At 44.1% G+C, this 18,063-nt stretch overlaps 1 protein-coding gene across 2 annotated transcripts; it reads right to left on the bottom strand.

The window, feature by feature from the left end:
* Nucleotides 1-2,356: 2,356 nt before the first annotated feature.
* CUNH8orf33 (chromosome unknown C8orf33 homolog) lies at nucleotides 2,357-6,460 on the bottom strand. Of its 2 annotated transcripts, XM_040261433.1 has the most exons (6): nucleotides 5,786-6,460; nucleotides 5,661-5,706; nucleotides 5,421-5,563; nucleotides 5,146-5,230; nucleotides 4,854-5,000; nucleotides 2,357-4,370 (listed from the first exon to the last, which is right to left on the bottom strand). In XM_040261433.1, the coding sequence occupies exons 1-6, from the start codon at nucleotides 5,789-5,791 to the stop codon at nucleotides 4,231-4,233; spliced, it is 567 nt and encodes a 188-aa protein (XP_040117367.1). In that variant the 5' UTR covers nucleotides 5,792-6,460; the 3' UTR covers nucleotides 2,357-4,230. The 2 variants fall into 2 exon arrangements, with proteins under 2 accessions (XP_040117367.1, XP_040117366.1); XM_040261432.1 differs by having other exon boundaries at nucleotides 5,661-5,799.
* Between the last annotated feature and the right edge of the window lie 11,603 nt (nucleotides 6,461-18,063).

Raw genomic sequence — 18,063 nt, 5'->3', positions numbered from 1 at the left:
AAATTCCATATATATGTGTTAGTATACTGTATTGATGTTTTTCTTTCTGGCTTACTTCACTCTGTATAATTGGCTCCAGTTTCATCCACCTCATTAGAACTGATTCAAATGTATTCTTTTTTAATGGCTGAGTAATACTCCATTGTGTATATGTACCATTGCTTTCTTATCCATTCATCTGCTGATGGACATCTAGGTTGCTTCCATGTCCTGGCTGTTATAAACAGTGCTGCGATGAACATTGGGGTACATGTGTCTCTTTCAATTCTGGTTTCCTTGGTGTGTATGCCCAGCAGTGGGATTGCTGGGTCATAAGGCAGTTCTATTTCCAGTTTTTTAAGGAATCTCCACACTGTTCTTCATAGTGGCTGTACTAGTTTGCATTCCCACCAACAGTGTAAGAGGGTTCCCTTTTCTCCACACCCTCTCCAGCCTTTATTGCTTGTAGACTTTTGGATCGCAGCCATTCTGACTGGTGTGAAATGGTACCTCATTGTGGTTTTGATTTGCATTTCTCAATGAGTGATGTTGAGCATCTTTTCATGTGTTTGTTACCCATCTGTATGTCTTCTCTGGAGAAATGTCTATTTAGTTCTTTGGCCCATTTTTTGATTGGGTCGTTTATTTTTCTGGAGTTGAGCTGCAGGAGTTGCTTGTATCATTTTAACCGTTTTTAAGTGTACAACTCAGTGGTATTAGATACATTCACAGTGTTGTATGACCATCAGCAAATCTGTTTCCAAAACTTTTCTATTACAGACAGAAACTCTGCACTCTTCCCCTTTTCCTTATTCTCTCTCTTAAGAATTTGCTTACTCTGAAGTACCTCGTGTAAGTGAGGTCACACATTTGCCTTTGTGTCCTGGCTCATTTCACTTAACGTAAGGTCTCTTCATAGCTGAAGCGTACTCCATTGTTTTCAGACACCATGTTTTGTTCACCCATTATCATCTGTTGATGGGTTACGGGTGTTTCTGCTTGTTGGCTTTGTGTATAATGCTGCTGCGAACATTGGTGTGCAAATCTGTGCTTGTACTTTCCATCCTTCCAATACTTTGGGGGTATAATCCTAGGAATAAAGTTGATGGATCATATGGTAATTCTTTTAAGCTTTTGAAGAATGACCACACTTTCCCACAATGGCAGTGTCATTTTATATCCCCACTGTCAGTTCATGAAGGTTCCAGTTTCTCTATGTCTTCCTCAATACTTGTTTTCCATTGTTTTGATAATTGTCATACTGATGAGTGTGAAGTGGTATCTCATTTGCTTTTGGTTTGCATTTCCCTGATGACTAATGATATTGAGCATCTTTTCATGCACTTATTGACCTTTTATTTCTATGTCTTCTTTGCCAGAATTGTCTATTTAGACCCTTTGCCCATTTTTGAATTGGGCTGTTTCTTTTTGTCTTTGAGGTGTAGGAGTTCTTTATGTATTTTGAAGGGTAGTCTTTAATTTTCCCTTTTAAAACTTACATTGTTTCAGGTGTACAACATGGTGATTCAGTTATACACATACACATATTATTTTTGAAATAATTTTCCATCAGAGGTTACACAAGATGTTGACTATAGTTCCCTATGCTATACAGTAAACCTTTTTGCATGTCTATTTTTAAATTAGAAATCTAGCTTTCTATTCATATTAAAGGGATAATCTTTATCAGATTAATAATACTTGCAAATATTTTCTCATTCTATGAGTTTTCTGTCTACTCTGTTGATAGTGTCCTTTCATTCACAAGTTTCTAATGTTTATGAAGTTCAACTTATCTAGGGCATCTCTGGTGGCTCAGTTGTAAAGAATCTGCCTGTCAGTGGAGGAGACGGGTTCAATCCCTGATCCGGGAAGATGCCCACATGCCCCGGAGCAACCAAGCCTGTGTGCCACTCTGAGCTTGTGCTCTGGAGCTCACTCGCCCTAGAGGCCCTGCTGTTCGACAAGAGAAGTAATAAGAGACGCCTGCACATAGCAGCTCACTGCAACTAGAGAAAAAGCCCGTACAGCAGGGAAGAGCCAGCACAGCCAAAACAAAAACAAAAACTCACCTGTTTTTTCTCTTGTGGCCTGTGCTTAGGGTGTCATATTCAGGAAATCATTATTAAATCCAGTATTATGAAGATGTGCCCCTATCTTTTCTTCAAAGAGATTTATAGTTTTAGGTCTTATGGTTTGTCTTTGATCTGTTTTGAACTAATTTTTTATATATCTTGACAGGTAAGGGTCCAACTTTATAATCTTTGTGTGTGGATATAGTTTTCTCTATAACATTTCTTGAAAAGCTTTTTTTTCCCCACCCACAGAATGGTGTGTTAGCTCAGGCTGCCATAACAAAATATCACAGACCAGGTGATTTAAAATCAAGAAGTTTATTTCTCACATTTCTGGAGGCTGAGAAGTCCAAGACCAGTGTGCTGTCTGATTTAGCTCCTGGTCAGGGTTCTTTCCCAGGCCTAAAGTACAGCCACCTCAGTATGTCCTCACTTGATAGAGAGGGATGTCAGGTGTCACTTTGCTGGCAGGAGAATGAAGCCTGTGATTAGAGGGTTAAAAACTTCCATCTCTAGGGAGCAGGGATGAGCTAGAGGTTGAACTGATGGTGTCTGTGAAGGAAGCCTCCACAGAAACCAACAGAGCTTCTGGGTGGTGAGCATGGAGTTCCATGCCTTTCCTTATCCCTGGCACTCTATCTGCCTGTTATTCACATCCTATTAATAAACTGGTAATCTAGTGAGTAAATAAGTTTTCCTGAGTTCTGGGACCCACTGTAGCAAGTTAACCGAACCCAAGAAGTGGGTCACGGGAAGCTGATTGATTTGTAGCCAGTTGGTCAGAAATATAGGTAACAACCTGGACTTGCAACTGCTGTGTGAAGCAGAACTGGGTCTTGTGAGGTTGAGCACTTTCCTGTGGAATGACTGTCTGGGTAGACAGCATCATAACTGAGTTGAATTTTGGACATGCTGCTGACATCCAAGAATTGCTGTTGGTGTGAGGAAGCCAAGGTGTGCACACCGACACACTCACTCACTCTTTGGAACTGGATCCAGGAACTCCTTTTGCAGAGATGACATAGATTTTGGGCCTAATCAACTCGGTGGGCAGTAGTGGAATTCACTGGAAAGCAGAAGACAGATTTAGGGACTAATCAGATGTTGTGGACATGTCAAGTGTGAAATATCTGCGAAACACCAAAGCAGAGATGCTGAGTAGGCAGGTGGGCTCTGGGTATCTGTCTAGTCTGCAAGTTTGGGAGACACTACCAAAGATGGCATCATAGTCACAAGAGAATTAAGCCACCGTGAAAACCCAACTTAATGCAGAAGTCCTGGGACTATCACCTGGAGCAGCTGACATCAGAGCTTGCCCAGAGATTCAATGCTGGTGTTTGGCTGGGATTCTTAGGGCAAGAAGCTACCTGATCCTCAGAACAAAGCCTGGGCTGCTGGGGGATACACTGGCTCCTTGATGACACCTGCTCAGGAATGAAGGCAATACAAAGGACCAAGCCCTGGGTGAGAGCCTGGACCCAGCAGTGCCTGACACCACCTCATCTACATTTCCCGTAACAGCACAGTTAGCACACGCTTTCGCTTATCCAAATTTATAAGAAAGAGTTTTATTACAGCAATGGGACTCAATGGTATGGAGCACCATACCACTTGAGAGGACATCCTTCCATAAGTGAGCACCAGTGTACAACTATACTGCTTCCCCACTAACCCTTATTAACAATACCTACTTAGTCTGCTCCTGAGACTGTTGAGAGTCTTTTATAACAGGGGTCCCTAACCCCTGGGCCAGTACTGGTCTATGGCCTGTTAGGAACCAGGCCACACAGCAGGAGATGAAAAGACGGCGAACAAAGAAAGATTCATCTATATTTATATCCACTCCCCATTGCTTGCATTACAACCTGAGTTTCATCTCCCACCCTCTCTGTGGAAAAACTGTTTTCCATGAAATCTGTCCCTGGTGTCAAAAAGGTCAGGGACAGCTGTTTTACAACACAGTGTGAACACTCACTTCAGTCTACTGTAGAACCATCTAAAGGAACCTCCCTCTTCTGGCAGGAGGGACATCTCAGCTGAAAACTTACAAATGGGGTCCTGGGCTTGTCAGCACCCAACATGCAGGTCTCCCATCTGCCCCACAGCATTCCTGGAAAAGTGCTGCACTCCAGAGAAATCCTGCCCCACTGCAGAGGTGGCCACTCTAGGGAAGAGGCTAAAAGAAATTAAACCTAAACTCTTCATCACGAGTATCCGAGGTGCCCTTGGACCTTCCTTCTGGACGAGGTCTGCAGACCCTTCGGCTCTTCTTTCTGGCAACCTCACCTACAGGCTGCACCTGGGCTGAGTGGGCAGCTGTAAGCGAAGCGAGGGACAGTATCAGAATTTAATGATAATAGCAGTGGCACCCCACTCCAGTGTTCCTGCCTGGAAAATCCCAGGGACGAGGGAGCCTCATGGGCTGCCATCTCTGGAGTCACATAGAGTCGGACACGACTGAAGTGACTTAGCAGCAGTAGTAGCAGCAAACATTAACTGCCCATACAACTGTAACCTCATTGTAAAAATTAACTTACTGGCTTCTCAAAATTATAAGGTAAGTACTATCATCTCACACCCTTAAGAATCACAGAGAGATTAACTCTGCTCTCCTTGCCTCCCTAGTCCAAGCCGGCGTTCTGTGACCCGCGCCCCAGGCTTTCTCCCCGCGGCTTTCCTGAGTCCCCTCCTACTGTGGGAGCCCCGCTGCTCAAGGCTTCCCCCTTTCACTGCCCAGGCTTTTCCTTCTGCTCCCCTTGAACTAGGCAGTTCTTCATCAACCAGTTCTCAGCTTCTCACCAGTCCTGAGAGCCTGCAGGGCCTCGCGCCACTCGGCTTCTATCTGAGCCCTGTAGTCCCCAAACAAAGAGCGCATCAGCTGCCTCTTCCGAGGCAGGGGGGTTCTCTGGCTGCGCAAGGTTCGGATTGCTCCAAGAGCTTGTTCTTCTGCAAATGAAAACAAAGGACTAGTAACCTCTATCCTCACTTCCAACAGTCCTATCGCAAAGGCAACAATTCCATCCCTTGGCAGCACCTGAGGCCATTTGACTGTCACCGTTTCCCTCCCCCAACTCTACAGATGGGCCCTCACTCTGCTTAGGGGTGGGTCTCTGCATCTTCAGTCCCAGCTCCAGCTTTTCCACGCACCAGGCCAGTTCCCGAGCCAGCTGCTCAGCCTATGATGGATTGTGGTTAGTGACTGTAAGCGGGCATCGGGGCGCTGGGGCCTCCAGCCTCATCCCACAGGAACCCCAAACGCCGCATTTCATCCACTTCCCGCTGTAAATCCGGGATCACACCCACAGGCGGGCTCCCGCCCAGTACGCGCCTGGGACTTCACCCTTCCCGACTGAGGCCCGCCCTTGCCTGGGCCTCTGCGCTTAGGGGGGCTTCCTCGGGGGCCTGTTTTTCTGGGGTCTTCCCGCTTCCATTGGCAACAGACGACCCATCCCGGGTTTTCTTCTTTTGCTTCTTGGTCCTCGAGGTAGCGTCACGGCACGTAGGGCTCCCTAAGCAGACGGACTGGCTGAGGCCTTACAGTGAAAGGACTTGGGGCTTTAGGAAGCAGCCTGGGGAACCAGGGGCTGCAGGGTGCACGGGCAGTACCTGGGCCTGGGGCTGCCGCTGTCTCCCGAGCAGGATGTCCTGGAGCCTGGGGAAAGGGGGAAAGAACGAGGGTCATGAGGAGCCGCCGACCGCCCAAAGGCGTTCCCCACCTGTATACCGCTCACCGCCATGTGCTGCCGCTGGGACCGAGGAGGGCTGGGGTCCCACGCCGAATGCGCTCCCAGGGAAACAAGTCTGCGTCGCAGAGTTCCGCGGGGCGGGGGCTGTGCGCGCTGTGGGCGGGGCGCGGGCGCTCGGAGTACCCACTCAGGACCTACTAGGTTGCAGGTGTTGGTGGTGGTGGTGGGTTAGTCGCTCAGTCGTGTCCGACTCTTGCGACCCCATGGACTGTAGCTCGCCAGCTCCTCTGTCCCTGGGATTCTCCAGGCAAGATACTGGAGAGGTTGCAGGCACTGCTCTGGATGAAGGGACGCTATTCAAGGGAACGTACCTGCTACTCAAGGGAACCACCTGCTAGTGGGGAGGGAACAGTGGGAAAACAGGGGTCTTCCCTGGAGGCCCAGCAGTTAAGAACTTGCCTGCCAACATAGGGGACACGGGTTGGACCCCTGGTCTGGGAAGATCCCACGTGCTTGGACAGCAGAGCCCCCAGTCGTCAACTGCTGAAGACGCGGAGCCTAGACCCTGAACCCTGCAACAGAAGAAGCCTCCGCAGCGAGAGGCCTGCGGCTGCAACTAGAAAGTAGCCCTTGCTGGCCGCAAGTAGAGAAAGCCCATGTGCAGCAACAAACACCCGTCGCGGCCAAAAAAAAACATAAACAATAAAATAAAGAAGGCCCGTAAACAGACATGAACAGCTGTCACTGAGAGCGACACTGTAACAGTGGCCCCAGCAGGGCGGGGAGTGGTCCGCAAAGTCCTCCGAGGAGCTGCAGCCCTGGCGGGGCTGTTCCGGCAGCAGGAAGCAGGGCGGGGGCGAGCCACACGGCGAGGTGGGCGGGTCGTGGGGCCCCGGACCGAAACGCAGGCGGCTTCTGTTTCAAGAGAAGTGGAAGAGGGTGGGAGGGGGTTCAGGGGTTGAGGGAACCCCCTCATCCCTCGGAGGAGTGTCGCAGTGTCGCGGCCTTCCCCGGACGCTGCGGTGTGGTCGGCACCATCGCCCTGCGCTTCCAGGCTCCCGGCCCAGGGCCACCCTACTGCACAGCCGCTGTTGGCCCCGCACCACAGGCGTCAGGGACTTCCCTGTGGGTCAGGCAGTAAAAGCGTCTGCCTACAATGACGGAGACCCGGGTTCGATCTCTGGGTCGGGAAGGTCCCCTGGAGAAGGAAATGGCAACCCACTCCAGTATTCTTGCCTGGAAGATCCCATGGACAGAGGAGCCTGGTAGGCTACAGTCCATGGGGTCACAAGAGTCAGACACGACTGAGCGACTTCACTTTCACTTTCTTTCACAGGCATCAGGAGGACGGGAGTGCTCCGTGCTGTGCATCATTCCTGCCAGTGAAATCTGGGTCGCTTCCTGAGGCAAGAGGATGGGCGGTATCAGAAAGTAGAGTTTGCTAATCCCGATGGTTCCTTCAGGTTTTTTTTTTTTTTTTTACCATTTATTTATTTATTTTTGGCTGTGCTGGGTCTTCACTGCTGCAGGGACTTGTCTCCAATGGTGGTGAACGGGGACTACTCTCCAGTTGTGGTATATGTCGTTGTGGTGGCTCCTCTTGTTGTGGACCATGGGCTTTAATAGTTCCTGCTCCTGGGCTCTAGAGCACAAGCTCAATAGCTGTGGTGCACAGGCTTAGTTGCCCCAGCACAGGTGGGATCTTCGTGGGTCAGGGATTGAACCTATGTCTCCTGTGTTGGTAGGCAGATTCTTTATCACTGAGCCACCGGCGAAGCCCGTTTCTTTAGTTTTTAAGTAAAAATAAAAGACACATTTTCCATTTTCACCGAGAACTTTAATGAACAATTTATTCACCGTTTTGTTCCACTACAGTCTGCAATTTTTCACGCAACTTCATAATTTCATCTTCCTAAACATTTTATGTTTTGGAGCAAAGAATTGTTCCAGGTGACTTTTACAGTCTTCCAAGGAATAGAATTTTTTTTTCCATTAAGAGAATATTGTACATATGTATACCTATGACTGATTCATGTTGATGTATGGCAGAAACCAACACAACATTGTAAAGCAATTATCCTCCAATTAAAGATAATAAAAAATAATTTAATAAAGACCAAAATAAATGGAAATCTGAAGGTGCAATGTCTGGTGAACATGGCAGATGAATCAGAATGTCCCAGCCAAGCTCTAACAGTTTTTTCCTGATCATCAAAGAAACATGCAATCTTGAATTATCCAGATGGAAGATTTTGCATTTTCTGTTGACTAATTCTGGACACTTTTTGTCAAGTGTTGCCTTCAGTTGATCTAATTGGGAGCAGTACTTGTTGGAATTAATTGTTTGGTTTTCTGGAAGAATCTCATAACCGACGACTCCCTTCCACTCCCATCACACACACAACATTATCTTCTTTGGATGAAGACTGGCCTTTGGTGTGGTTGGTGTTGGTTCATTTTTCTTGCCCCAAGATCTCTTCCATTCCACATTATAGTATCCACGTTTAATTGCCTGTCACAATTTGTTTTAAAAACAGAAAGTTTTCATTATGTTTAAGTAGGGAATGACATGTGGAAATATGGTCAAGGTTTTTTCACTTATGTGAAACCCAAACATCAAAGTGATGAACATAACCAAGCTGGTGTAACTGATTTTCAAAGCTTGATTTGGATATTTTGAATATATTAGCTATCTCCCTCATGCTGTAATTTGCTTGTTCTCAATTAATGTTCTTAATTTGATTGCTGTCAACTTCAACTTGTCTAGCCTACTGTGGAGCATCATCCAGAGAGAAATCTCCAGCATGAAACTTCACAAACCACTTTTGACACATTCAATCGGTCCCAGCACCTTCTTCATATATTGCAAACAAATCTTTTGTGTTTCAGTTGTGTTTTTACCTTTCTTGAAATAATAAAGCATAATAGGCCAAAAATGTTGCTTTTCCCCTAACATCTCTAATATTAAAATGGTTACACAAAAAAAATCACTGACTTCCCTAGGTGTCCAGTGGTTAAGACTCTGTGCTTCTACTGCAGGAAGCACAGGTTTGATCCCTGGTCGAGGAAGTAATATCCTACACTGTGCTCACAGTGGTTGAATAGAAAAAAGAAAAATTCACCAATTTGGGTAAGTTGTTTTAAATGCACACCCATACAACAGCTGTCACATGCAATCTAACAAAGTTGCTTACAATGAAATTAAAGACAAGCACTACTAGAGCCATCTTATGGAAAAAACTGAATGAACTTTTTGGCCAAATCAAAAAGCTAACATTTTAGGTATTTATTGAGGGGTAACAAATTACCAGGAAACTTAGCACATTGAAAATATCAAACATTCATTAACTCATAGTTTCTGAGGATCAGAATCTAGCAAAGCCTAGCTGGTTGGTTCTAGTTCAGGCTTTCTCTTCAGGGAGTAATACCAAAGACGTTTTAGATGTTTTATATTTTAATTTATTTTTTGGTAGACACATTTTAAAATAACCACAGTTAGGATGTCTCTAAGTTCTGGGAAATGAAAGTTTTAGAAGTGAGTAAATTACAGATCCTAAGGGGGTTTTCCCTGCCTTCTTTGGCTGTGAAATCTCTCTATGACTTGGCCCAGAACTACTTCCTGCAGAAGCCTTCTTAGCCCAGACATGTGTGCCTGAACTTGCGCCTCACTCCAGGTGCTTCTTCTTCCACAGCCCTTACTCCCAGTCAGTCACTGAGTCCTATTAGTTTGTTGTTGGTCTGTCACTAAGTCGTGTCTGACTCTTTGTGACCCCATGGACTGCAGCACGCCGGGCTTCCCTGTCCTTCACCATCTCCCAGGGCTTGCTCAAACTCATGTCCATTGAGTCAGTGATGCCATCCAACCATCTCACCCTCTGTCGTCCCCTTCTCCTGCCTTCAATCTTTCCCAGCATCAGGGTCTTTTATAACAAGCTGACACTTCACCTCAAGTGGCCAAAGTATTGGAGCTTCAGCTTCAGCATCAGTCCTTCCAATGAAAATTCATGATTGATTTCCTTTAGGATGACAGATTCGATGTCTTTGCAGTCCAAGGGACCCTCGAGAGAGTCTTCTCCAACATGACAGTTCAAAAACATAAATTTTTCAGTGCTGAGCCTTCTTTATGGTCCAACTCTCACATCCACACACGACTACTGGAAAAACCAGAGTTTTGATGGTATGGACCTTTGTTGGCCATCTTTGCTTTTTAATACGCTATCTAGGTTGGTCATGGCTTTTCTTCCAAGGAGCAAGCAGCTTTTAATTTCATGGCTTCAGTCACCATCTGCAGTGATTTTGGAGCCCAAAAAAACAGTCTGTCACTGTTCCCATTGTTTCCCCATCTATTTGCCATGAAATGATGGGACGGGTGTCATGACCTTAGATTTTTGAATATTGAGTTTTAAGCCAACTTTTTCATTCTCCTCTTTCACCTTCATCAAGATGCTCTTTAGTTCCTCTTCACTTTCTTGCATATTTCTCCCAGAAATTGCCATATTTCTCCCAGCAATCTTGATTCCAGTTTGTGCTTCATCCAGCCTAGCATTTTGCATGATGTCTTCATGTAAGTTCAATAAGCAGGGTAACAGTATACAACCTTGACATGCTCCTTTCCCAATTTGGAACCAGTCCATTGTTTCATGTCCAGTTCTAACTGTTTCTTCTTGATCTGCATACAAGTTTCTTAGGAGACAGGTCACGTGGTCTGGTATTCCCATCTCTTGAAGAATTTTTCACAGTTTGTTGTGATCCACACAGTCAAAGGCTTTGGTGTAGTCAATAAAGCAGAAGTAGATGTTTTTCTGGAATTCTCTTGCTTTTTCTATGATCCAACAGGTGTTGGCAATTTGATCTCTGGTTCCTCTGCCTTTTCTAAATCCAGCTTGAACATCTGGAAGTTCATGGTTCATGTACTGTTGAAGCCTAGCTTGGAGAATTTTGAGCATTACTTTGTCGGCGTGTGAAAAGAGTGCAATTGTGTGGTAGTTTGATCATTCTTTAATGTTGTCTTTCTTTAGGATTGGAATGAAAACTGACCTTTTCCAGTCCTGTGGCCACTGCTGAGTTTTCCAATTTTGCTGGCATATTGAGTGCAGCACTTTCACAGCATTATCTTTTAGGATTTGAAATAGCTCAACTGGAATTCCATCACCTCCACTAGCTTTGTTCGTAGTGATGCTTCCTAAGGCCCACTTGACTTCACATTCCAGGATGTCTGGCTCTAGGTGAGTGATCACACCATCATGGTTATCTGGATCATGAAGATCCTTTTTGTATAGTTCTTCTGTGTATTCTTGCCACCTCTTCTTAACATCTTCTGCTCTGTTAGGTCCATACTGTTTCTTTCCTTTATTGTGTTCATCTTTGCATGAAATGTTCCCTTGGTATCTCTAATTTTCTTGAAGAGATTTCTAGTCTTTCCCATTCTATTGTTTTCCTCTATTTCTTTGCATAGATCACTGAGGAAGGCTTTCTTATCTCTCCTTGCTATTCTTCAGAACTCTGAATTCAGATGGGGATATCTTTCCTTTTCTCCTTTGCTTTTTGATTCTCTTCTTTTCTCAGCTATTTGTAAGCTCTCCTCAGACAACCATTTTTCCTTTTTGCATTTCTTTTTCTCATGGATGGTTTTGATAACATCCTGTACAGTTTTGATAACTCCTGTACAGTGTTGTAAACCTCCGTCCATAGTTCTTCAGGCACTCTATCAGATCTAATCCCTTGAATCTATTTGTCACTTCATTGTATAATAGTAAAGGATTTGATTTAGATCATACCTGAATGGCCTAGTGGTTTTCCCTACTTTCTTCAATTTAAGCCTGAATTTTGCAATAAGGAGTTCATGATCTGAGCCACAGTTAGCTCCTGGTCTTGTTTTTGCTGACTGTATAGAGCTTCTCCATCTTCAGCTGCAAAGAATAGAATCAATATGATTTCAGTATTGACTATCTGGTCATGTCCATGTGTAGAGTCGTCTTTTGTGTTGCTGGAAGAGGGTACTTGCTATAACCAATATGTTCTCTTGGCAAAACTCTATTAGCCTTTGCTCTGCTTAATTTTGTACTCCAAGGCCAAATTTGCCTACTATTCCAGGTATCTCTTGACTTCCTACTTTTGCATTCCAGTCCCCTATGATGAAAAGGATATCTTTTTTTGGTATTAGTTCTAGAAGGTCATGTATGTCTTCATAGAACAGTCGAACTTCAGCTTCTTCAGCAATAGTGGTTAAGGCACAGACTTGGATTACTGTGATATTGAATGGTTTGCCTTGGAAACCAACAGAGATCATTCTGTCATTTTTGAGATTTGACCCAGGTACTGCATTTTGGACTCTTTTGTTGACTGTGAGGATCACTCCCTTTCTTATAAGGGATTCTTGCCCACAGTAGTAGATATAATGGTCATCTGAATTAAATTCACCCATTCTGGTCCATTTTAGTTCACTGATTCCTTAAATGTCGATGTTCACTCTTGCCATCTCCTGTTTGACCACTTCCAATTTACCTTGATTCATGGACCTAACATTCCAGGTTCCTACACAATATTGTTCTTTACAGCATCAGACTTTATTTTACAGGAAGAGAAGGGGATGACAGAGGATGCAGACAGTTGGATGGCATCACTAACTCGATGGGTATGAATCTGAACAAGCTTTAGGAGTTGGTGATGGACAGGGAAGCCTGGTGTGCTGCAGTCCATGGCATCGCAAAGATTCAGACATGACTGAGCAACTGAACTGAACTGAACTTTACTTTCACCACCTATCAGTTTATCTGCTAACTAATCTCCACCCCTCTCCACCATGCAACACACACTGTCTCTGGCCTGAACTGCATTCGAGTTCTTGTTCATCGCTCTGGCTGCACTTGCCTCCCTCCTGGCTTTTCTGAGCCACCATGTGGTGGGAATGGTCTTTAGAAAACAAAACTGTGTTGCTCTCCTGCCTAGAAATCTTCTATTACTTCCAGCATAAAGTCCAACCTCCTGACTTCCAGCCAGCACATGCCCCATAAATCACACGGAGGCAACTATTTCCAGACCTCACTCTGCTCTGGCCCTGCTGATCTGCCAGCCTTCTGAGCCTCACTCCCCACCTCTCTTTACAGACCCCTGCAACCCCTACTGCCCTCTGCTTGACCAGCCACCTCATTTTTCTTCCCTGACAATATGAGCACCTGTTCAAACCCCCCAGAATCAGGCAGTAGGTGTTTGCAGAACTTTGGCGAGGAAGAAGTAGAAAGTCTAGTCTTCCATGTCATCAAATCTCCTCTCCATTGCCTCCCACCCTAGTATGTAATAAAGGCTCAGAAAATGGACGGCAAGCCTTCATCTAGCTGTGCCTGGCTGTCTGCACCCCCACAGCCACTCCAGAAACCGCTCCTAACCATCATGGCTGCTTCCTATCTCCTGAGACACACTAGTTTCCACTAACACAGTCTTTCCTTGGCACATTCCCCTAGCCTGTTTAAGACATAAATATTTAGGTACAGGCAATTTTCATCATTCCTGGTAGTTCTATAAAGTAGCTGAGAATTACAAATTATGGAATAACAAACCACTGCTCCTGGGAGAAATGCAGTTAGGATTCTAGGAGCCTCTGGTCACAACATCTTCATCAGCCAATCAATACATGACCTTCTTTCATGTGTGTTTCTCTCTAAAGACATCTTATTTGCTATATACTATCGATTCCTAAACATTGAACTCAGCCAACAGCACTATGACTTGTACTGAGTGACGTGTATCTAGCACACTGTTCTCTCCAAAAAGACATCAGATCACAGTTCCCTTGCTCTTAGGGGACATTAGATAGCACTTCAGCACTATGCTTGAGGCAATTTTAAACAGTGAAATCTCCGACATAAGCATAAAGATAAAAAAAGGATGGCAATTAAAATACAGGCACATCTTGGAGCTATGACAGGTTCAGTTCTGGACTACCGCAATGAAATGAGTGACACAATAAAAATCACATATATTTTTTAGTTTTTCAGTGAATATAAAAGTTATTAGTCTGTTAAGTGTGCAACAGCATTATGTCTAAAAAACAATGTACGTACATTGATAAAAAGAGTGCTAAAAATGCCAACCATAATCTGAGTCTTTAGCAAGACATGTAGTATTAAAAACATCAGTTATCATTGATGTGCATTACCATAACAAATATAATAATGATAGGTTTGAAATATTGCAAGAATACAAAAATCAGACACCCAAACAGGACATGAGCAAACGCTGTTGGTAAGTGTGCTGTACAATCAGTTTCCATCTCAGGTATTTGATGTTCTGTTGTTAGCTGCATACACGGCAAGGAGCCTTTGTCATATTTAATACCCCTTCATTGTCCCTGATAATTTTATTTGCTCAGATGTCAGAAATCAATATAGATACTCCAACTTGCTTTTCATTAGTGTTAGCATGGTATGCCTTTCTCCTCCCTTTGTTTTTAATCTGTGTTTTTGTATTTAAAGTGGGTTTCTTACAGACAATGTGTAATTAGGTCTTCTTTTTTATCTGCTTTGGCAGTCTTGTAGCTAGACATTCACTTTTAAAGTGATTATTAATATGGTAGTTAGTTTTATATTCATTACACTTGTTTTCTTTTTAGAAATCTTACCCTCTTCTGTCTTCTCTGGTTTAACGGAGCATTTTATCGGATTCAATGTTTTCTACTACTTAGCCAGTACTCTTGGCTGGAAAATCCCATGGACGGAGGAGACTGGTGGACTGCAGTCCGTGGGGTCGCTGACACGACTTCACTTTCGCTTTCACTTTTCACTTTCATGCACTGGAGAAGGAAACGGCAACCCACTCCAGTGTTCTTGCCTGGAGAATCCCAGGGACAGGGGAGCCTGGTGGGCTGCTGTCCATGGGGTTGCACAGAGTCGGACACAACTGAAGTGACTTAGCAGCAGCAGCATATCAATGATACTTTTAAAAGAATTTTAAGGTTTGTTTTAGAGTGTGCAGTGTGTATTAGAACTAATGTAAGCTGGAGAAGACTCTTGAGAGTCCCTTGGACTGCAAGGAGATCCAACCAGTCCATCCTAAAAGAGATCAGCCCTGGGATTTCTTTGGAAGGAATGATGATACTGATACTTCAGTACTTTGGCCACCTCATGTGAAGAGTTGACTCATTGGAAAAGACTCTGATGCTGGGAGGGATTGGGGGCAGGAGGAGAAGGGGACGACCGAGGATGAGATGGCTGGATGGCATCACTGACTCAATGGACATGAGTTTGGGTAAACTCCGGGAGTTGGTGATGGACAGGGAGGCCTGGCGTGCTGCGATTCATGGGGTCGCAAAGAGTCGGACACGACTGAGTGACTAAACTGAACTGAACTGAAGTCTACCTTCAAATAACACTGCATTGCCTCACAGGCAACACAGGTACTTACAACCCAGGCCCGACTCCTCTCCTGTCCTCAGGACACTGCTACCATCCACCTTACACAGGCGATAGTTACCCAATACACTGTCAAGACTATTACTCTGAAAACCAGTGAGCTTTTGTTTTAATTAGGAATAAGACAAGTAAAAGATTTTCTTTTACCTTCACTTGTTCCTTCTCAGATCTTCTCCCTTCTGTAGGTAGATCCAGGTTTCTTGTATCACTTGCTGTTTCTCTTGTTCTTCAGTTGCTAAGTCATGTCTGACTCTTTTTGACCCCACAGACGGCAGCACCCCTGTTCTTTTCTATCTCCTGGAGTGTGATCAAATTCATGTTTATTGAGTTGGTGATGCTATCTAACCATCTCATCCTCTGCCACCCTGCTTCTCCTTTTGCTTTCAATCCTTCCCAGCATTAGGGTCTTTTCCAATGAGTCGGCTCCTTGCATCAGGTGGCCAAAGTATTGGAGCTTCAGCATCAGTCCTTCCAATGAATATTCAGGGCTGATTTCCTTTAGGATTGACTGGTTTGATCTCCTTGCCATCCAAGAGACTCTTAAGAGTCTTCTCCAGCATCACAATTCAAAAACATCAGTTCTTCAGTGCTCGGCCTCCTTTATGGTCCAACTCTCACATCTGTACATGACTACTGGAAAAACCATAGCTTTGACTATATGGACCTTTGTTGGCAAGGTGATGTTTTTGCTTTTTAACACAGTGTCTAGATATATCATAGCTTTCCTTCCAAGGAGCAAGTGTCTTTTAATTTTGTGGCTGCAGTCACCATTCACAGTGATTTTGGAGCCCAAGAAAATAAAATCTGTCACTGTTCCCACCTTCCCCCGACTTCTATTTGCCATGAAGTGATGGGATTGGGTACCATGATCTTAGTTCTTTTGGATGTTTAGTTGCAAGCCAGCTTTTGCACTCTCCTTTTTCACCCTTATCAAGAGACTCTTTAGTTCCTCTTCACTTTCTGCCGTTAGAATGCTATCATCTGCATGAGGTTGTTGATAGTTCTCCTGGCAATCTTGATTCCAGCTTGATTCATCCAATCTGGCATTTCACATGATGTGCTCTGCGTATAAGTTAAATAAGCAGGGTGACAATATACAGCCTTGATGTACTCCTTTCCCAGTTTTGAACCAGCCCATTGTTTCATGTCCAGTCCTAATTGTTGCTTCTTGGCCCACATACGGGTTTCCCCAGAGACGGGTAAGGTGGTCTGGTATGCCCATCTCTTTAAGAATTTTCCAGTTTGTTGTGATCCACACTGTCAAAGGCTTTAGCGTAGTCAGTGAAGCAGAAGTAGATGTTTCTCTGGAAATCTCTTGCTTTCTTCACTATCCAGTGAATGTTGGCAAATTATCTCTGCTTCTTATGCCTCTTTGAAATCTAGTTTTTACATCTGGAAGTTCTCAGTTCATGTATTGCTGAAGCCTACCTTGAGAATTGAGCATAACCTTGCTAGCATTTGAAATGAGCAAAACTGTACAGTACTTTGCTCATTCTTTGGCATTGCCTTTCTTTGGGACTGGGAAAATTGGCCTTTTCCAATCCTGTGGCCATTGTTGAGTTTTCCAAATTTGCTGACAAACTGAGTGCAGCACTTGGACAGCATCATCTTTTAGGTTTTGAAATAGCTCAAGTGGAATTCCATCCTCTCCACTAGCTTTATTTGTAGTAACACTTCCTAAGGTCCACTTGACTTTGTATTCCAGGATGTCTGACTCTAGGTGAGTGACCACACCATGGTTATCTAGGTCATTAAAACCGTTTTTGTATAGTTCTTCTTTGTATACTTGCCACCTCTTTTTAATCTCTTCTGCTTCTGTTAGGTCCTTACCAATTCTGTCATTTATTGTGCCCATCCTTGCATGAAATGTTCTGTTGATATCGCCAATTTTCTTGAAGAGATCTCTAGTGTTTCCCATTTAATTGTTTTCCTCTATTTCTTTGCACTGCTCCCTTAAGAAGGCTTTCTACTCTCTCATTGCTCTTCTCTGGAACTCTGCATTCAGTTGGGTGTATCTTTCCCTTTCTCCTTTGCCTTTTGCTTCTCTTCTTTCCTCAGCTATTATAAAGCCTCCTCAGATAACCGCTCTGTCTTCTTATATTTCTTTTTCCTTGAAATGGATTTGGTCACTGCTTCCTGTACAATGTTACGAACCTCCATCCATAGTTCTTCAGGCACTCTGTCTACCTGATCTAATCCCTTGAATCTATTTATCACCTCCACTGTATAATCATAAGAGATTTAACTTAGGTCATATCTGAATGGCCTAGTGGTTTCCCCTACTTTCTTCAATTTAAGCCTGAATTTTGCAATAAGGAGATCATGATCTGAGCAACAGTCAGCTCCAGGTCTTATTTTTGTCGACTGTATGGAGCTTCTCCATCTTCAGCTGCAAAGAACACAATCAATCTGATTTCATTATTGACCATCTGGTGATGTCCATGGGTAGAGTCATCATATTAGTGACTGGGGCATAGACTTGGATTACTGTGATTTGAATGGGTCATCTTGGAAGCAAACTGAGATCATTCTGTCATTTTTGAGACTGCACCCAAGTATTACATTTTGGACTCTTCTGTTGACTATGAGGGCTACTACATTTCTTCCAAGGGTTTTTTGCCACAGTAGTAGATACAATGGTCATCTGAATTAAAGTCACCTATTCCCATTCATTTTTCAGTTTCATTCCAATCCCAAAGAAAGACAATGCCAAAGAATGCTCAGAATACTACACAATTGAACTCATCTCACATGCTAGCAAAGTAATGCTCAAAATTCTCCAAGCCAAGCTTCAATGGTATGTGAACCACGAACTTCCAGATGTTCAAGCTGGATTTAGAAAAGGCCAACATCCATTGGATTATTGAAAAAGCAAGAGAATTCCAGAAAAACATCTACTTCTGCTTTACTGACTAC

The sequence above is a fragment of the Oryx dammah genome, unplaced genomic scaffold (assembly GCF_014754425.2).
Source record: "Oryx dammah isolate SB20612 unplaced genomic scaffold, SCBI_Odam_1.1 HiC_scaffold_19, whole genome shotgun sequence".
Taxonomy (NCBI): Eukaryota; Metazoa; Chordata; class Mammalia; order Artiodactyla; family Bovidae; genus Oryx; species Oryx dammah.
Note: the sequence above shows the minus strand (reverse complement) of the source record. Positions and strands in the feature narration are given on the sequence as shown.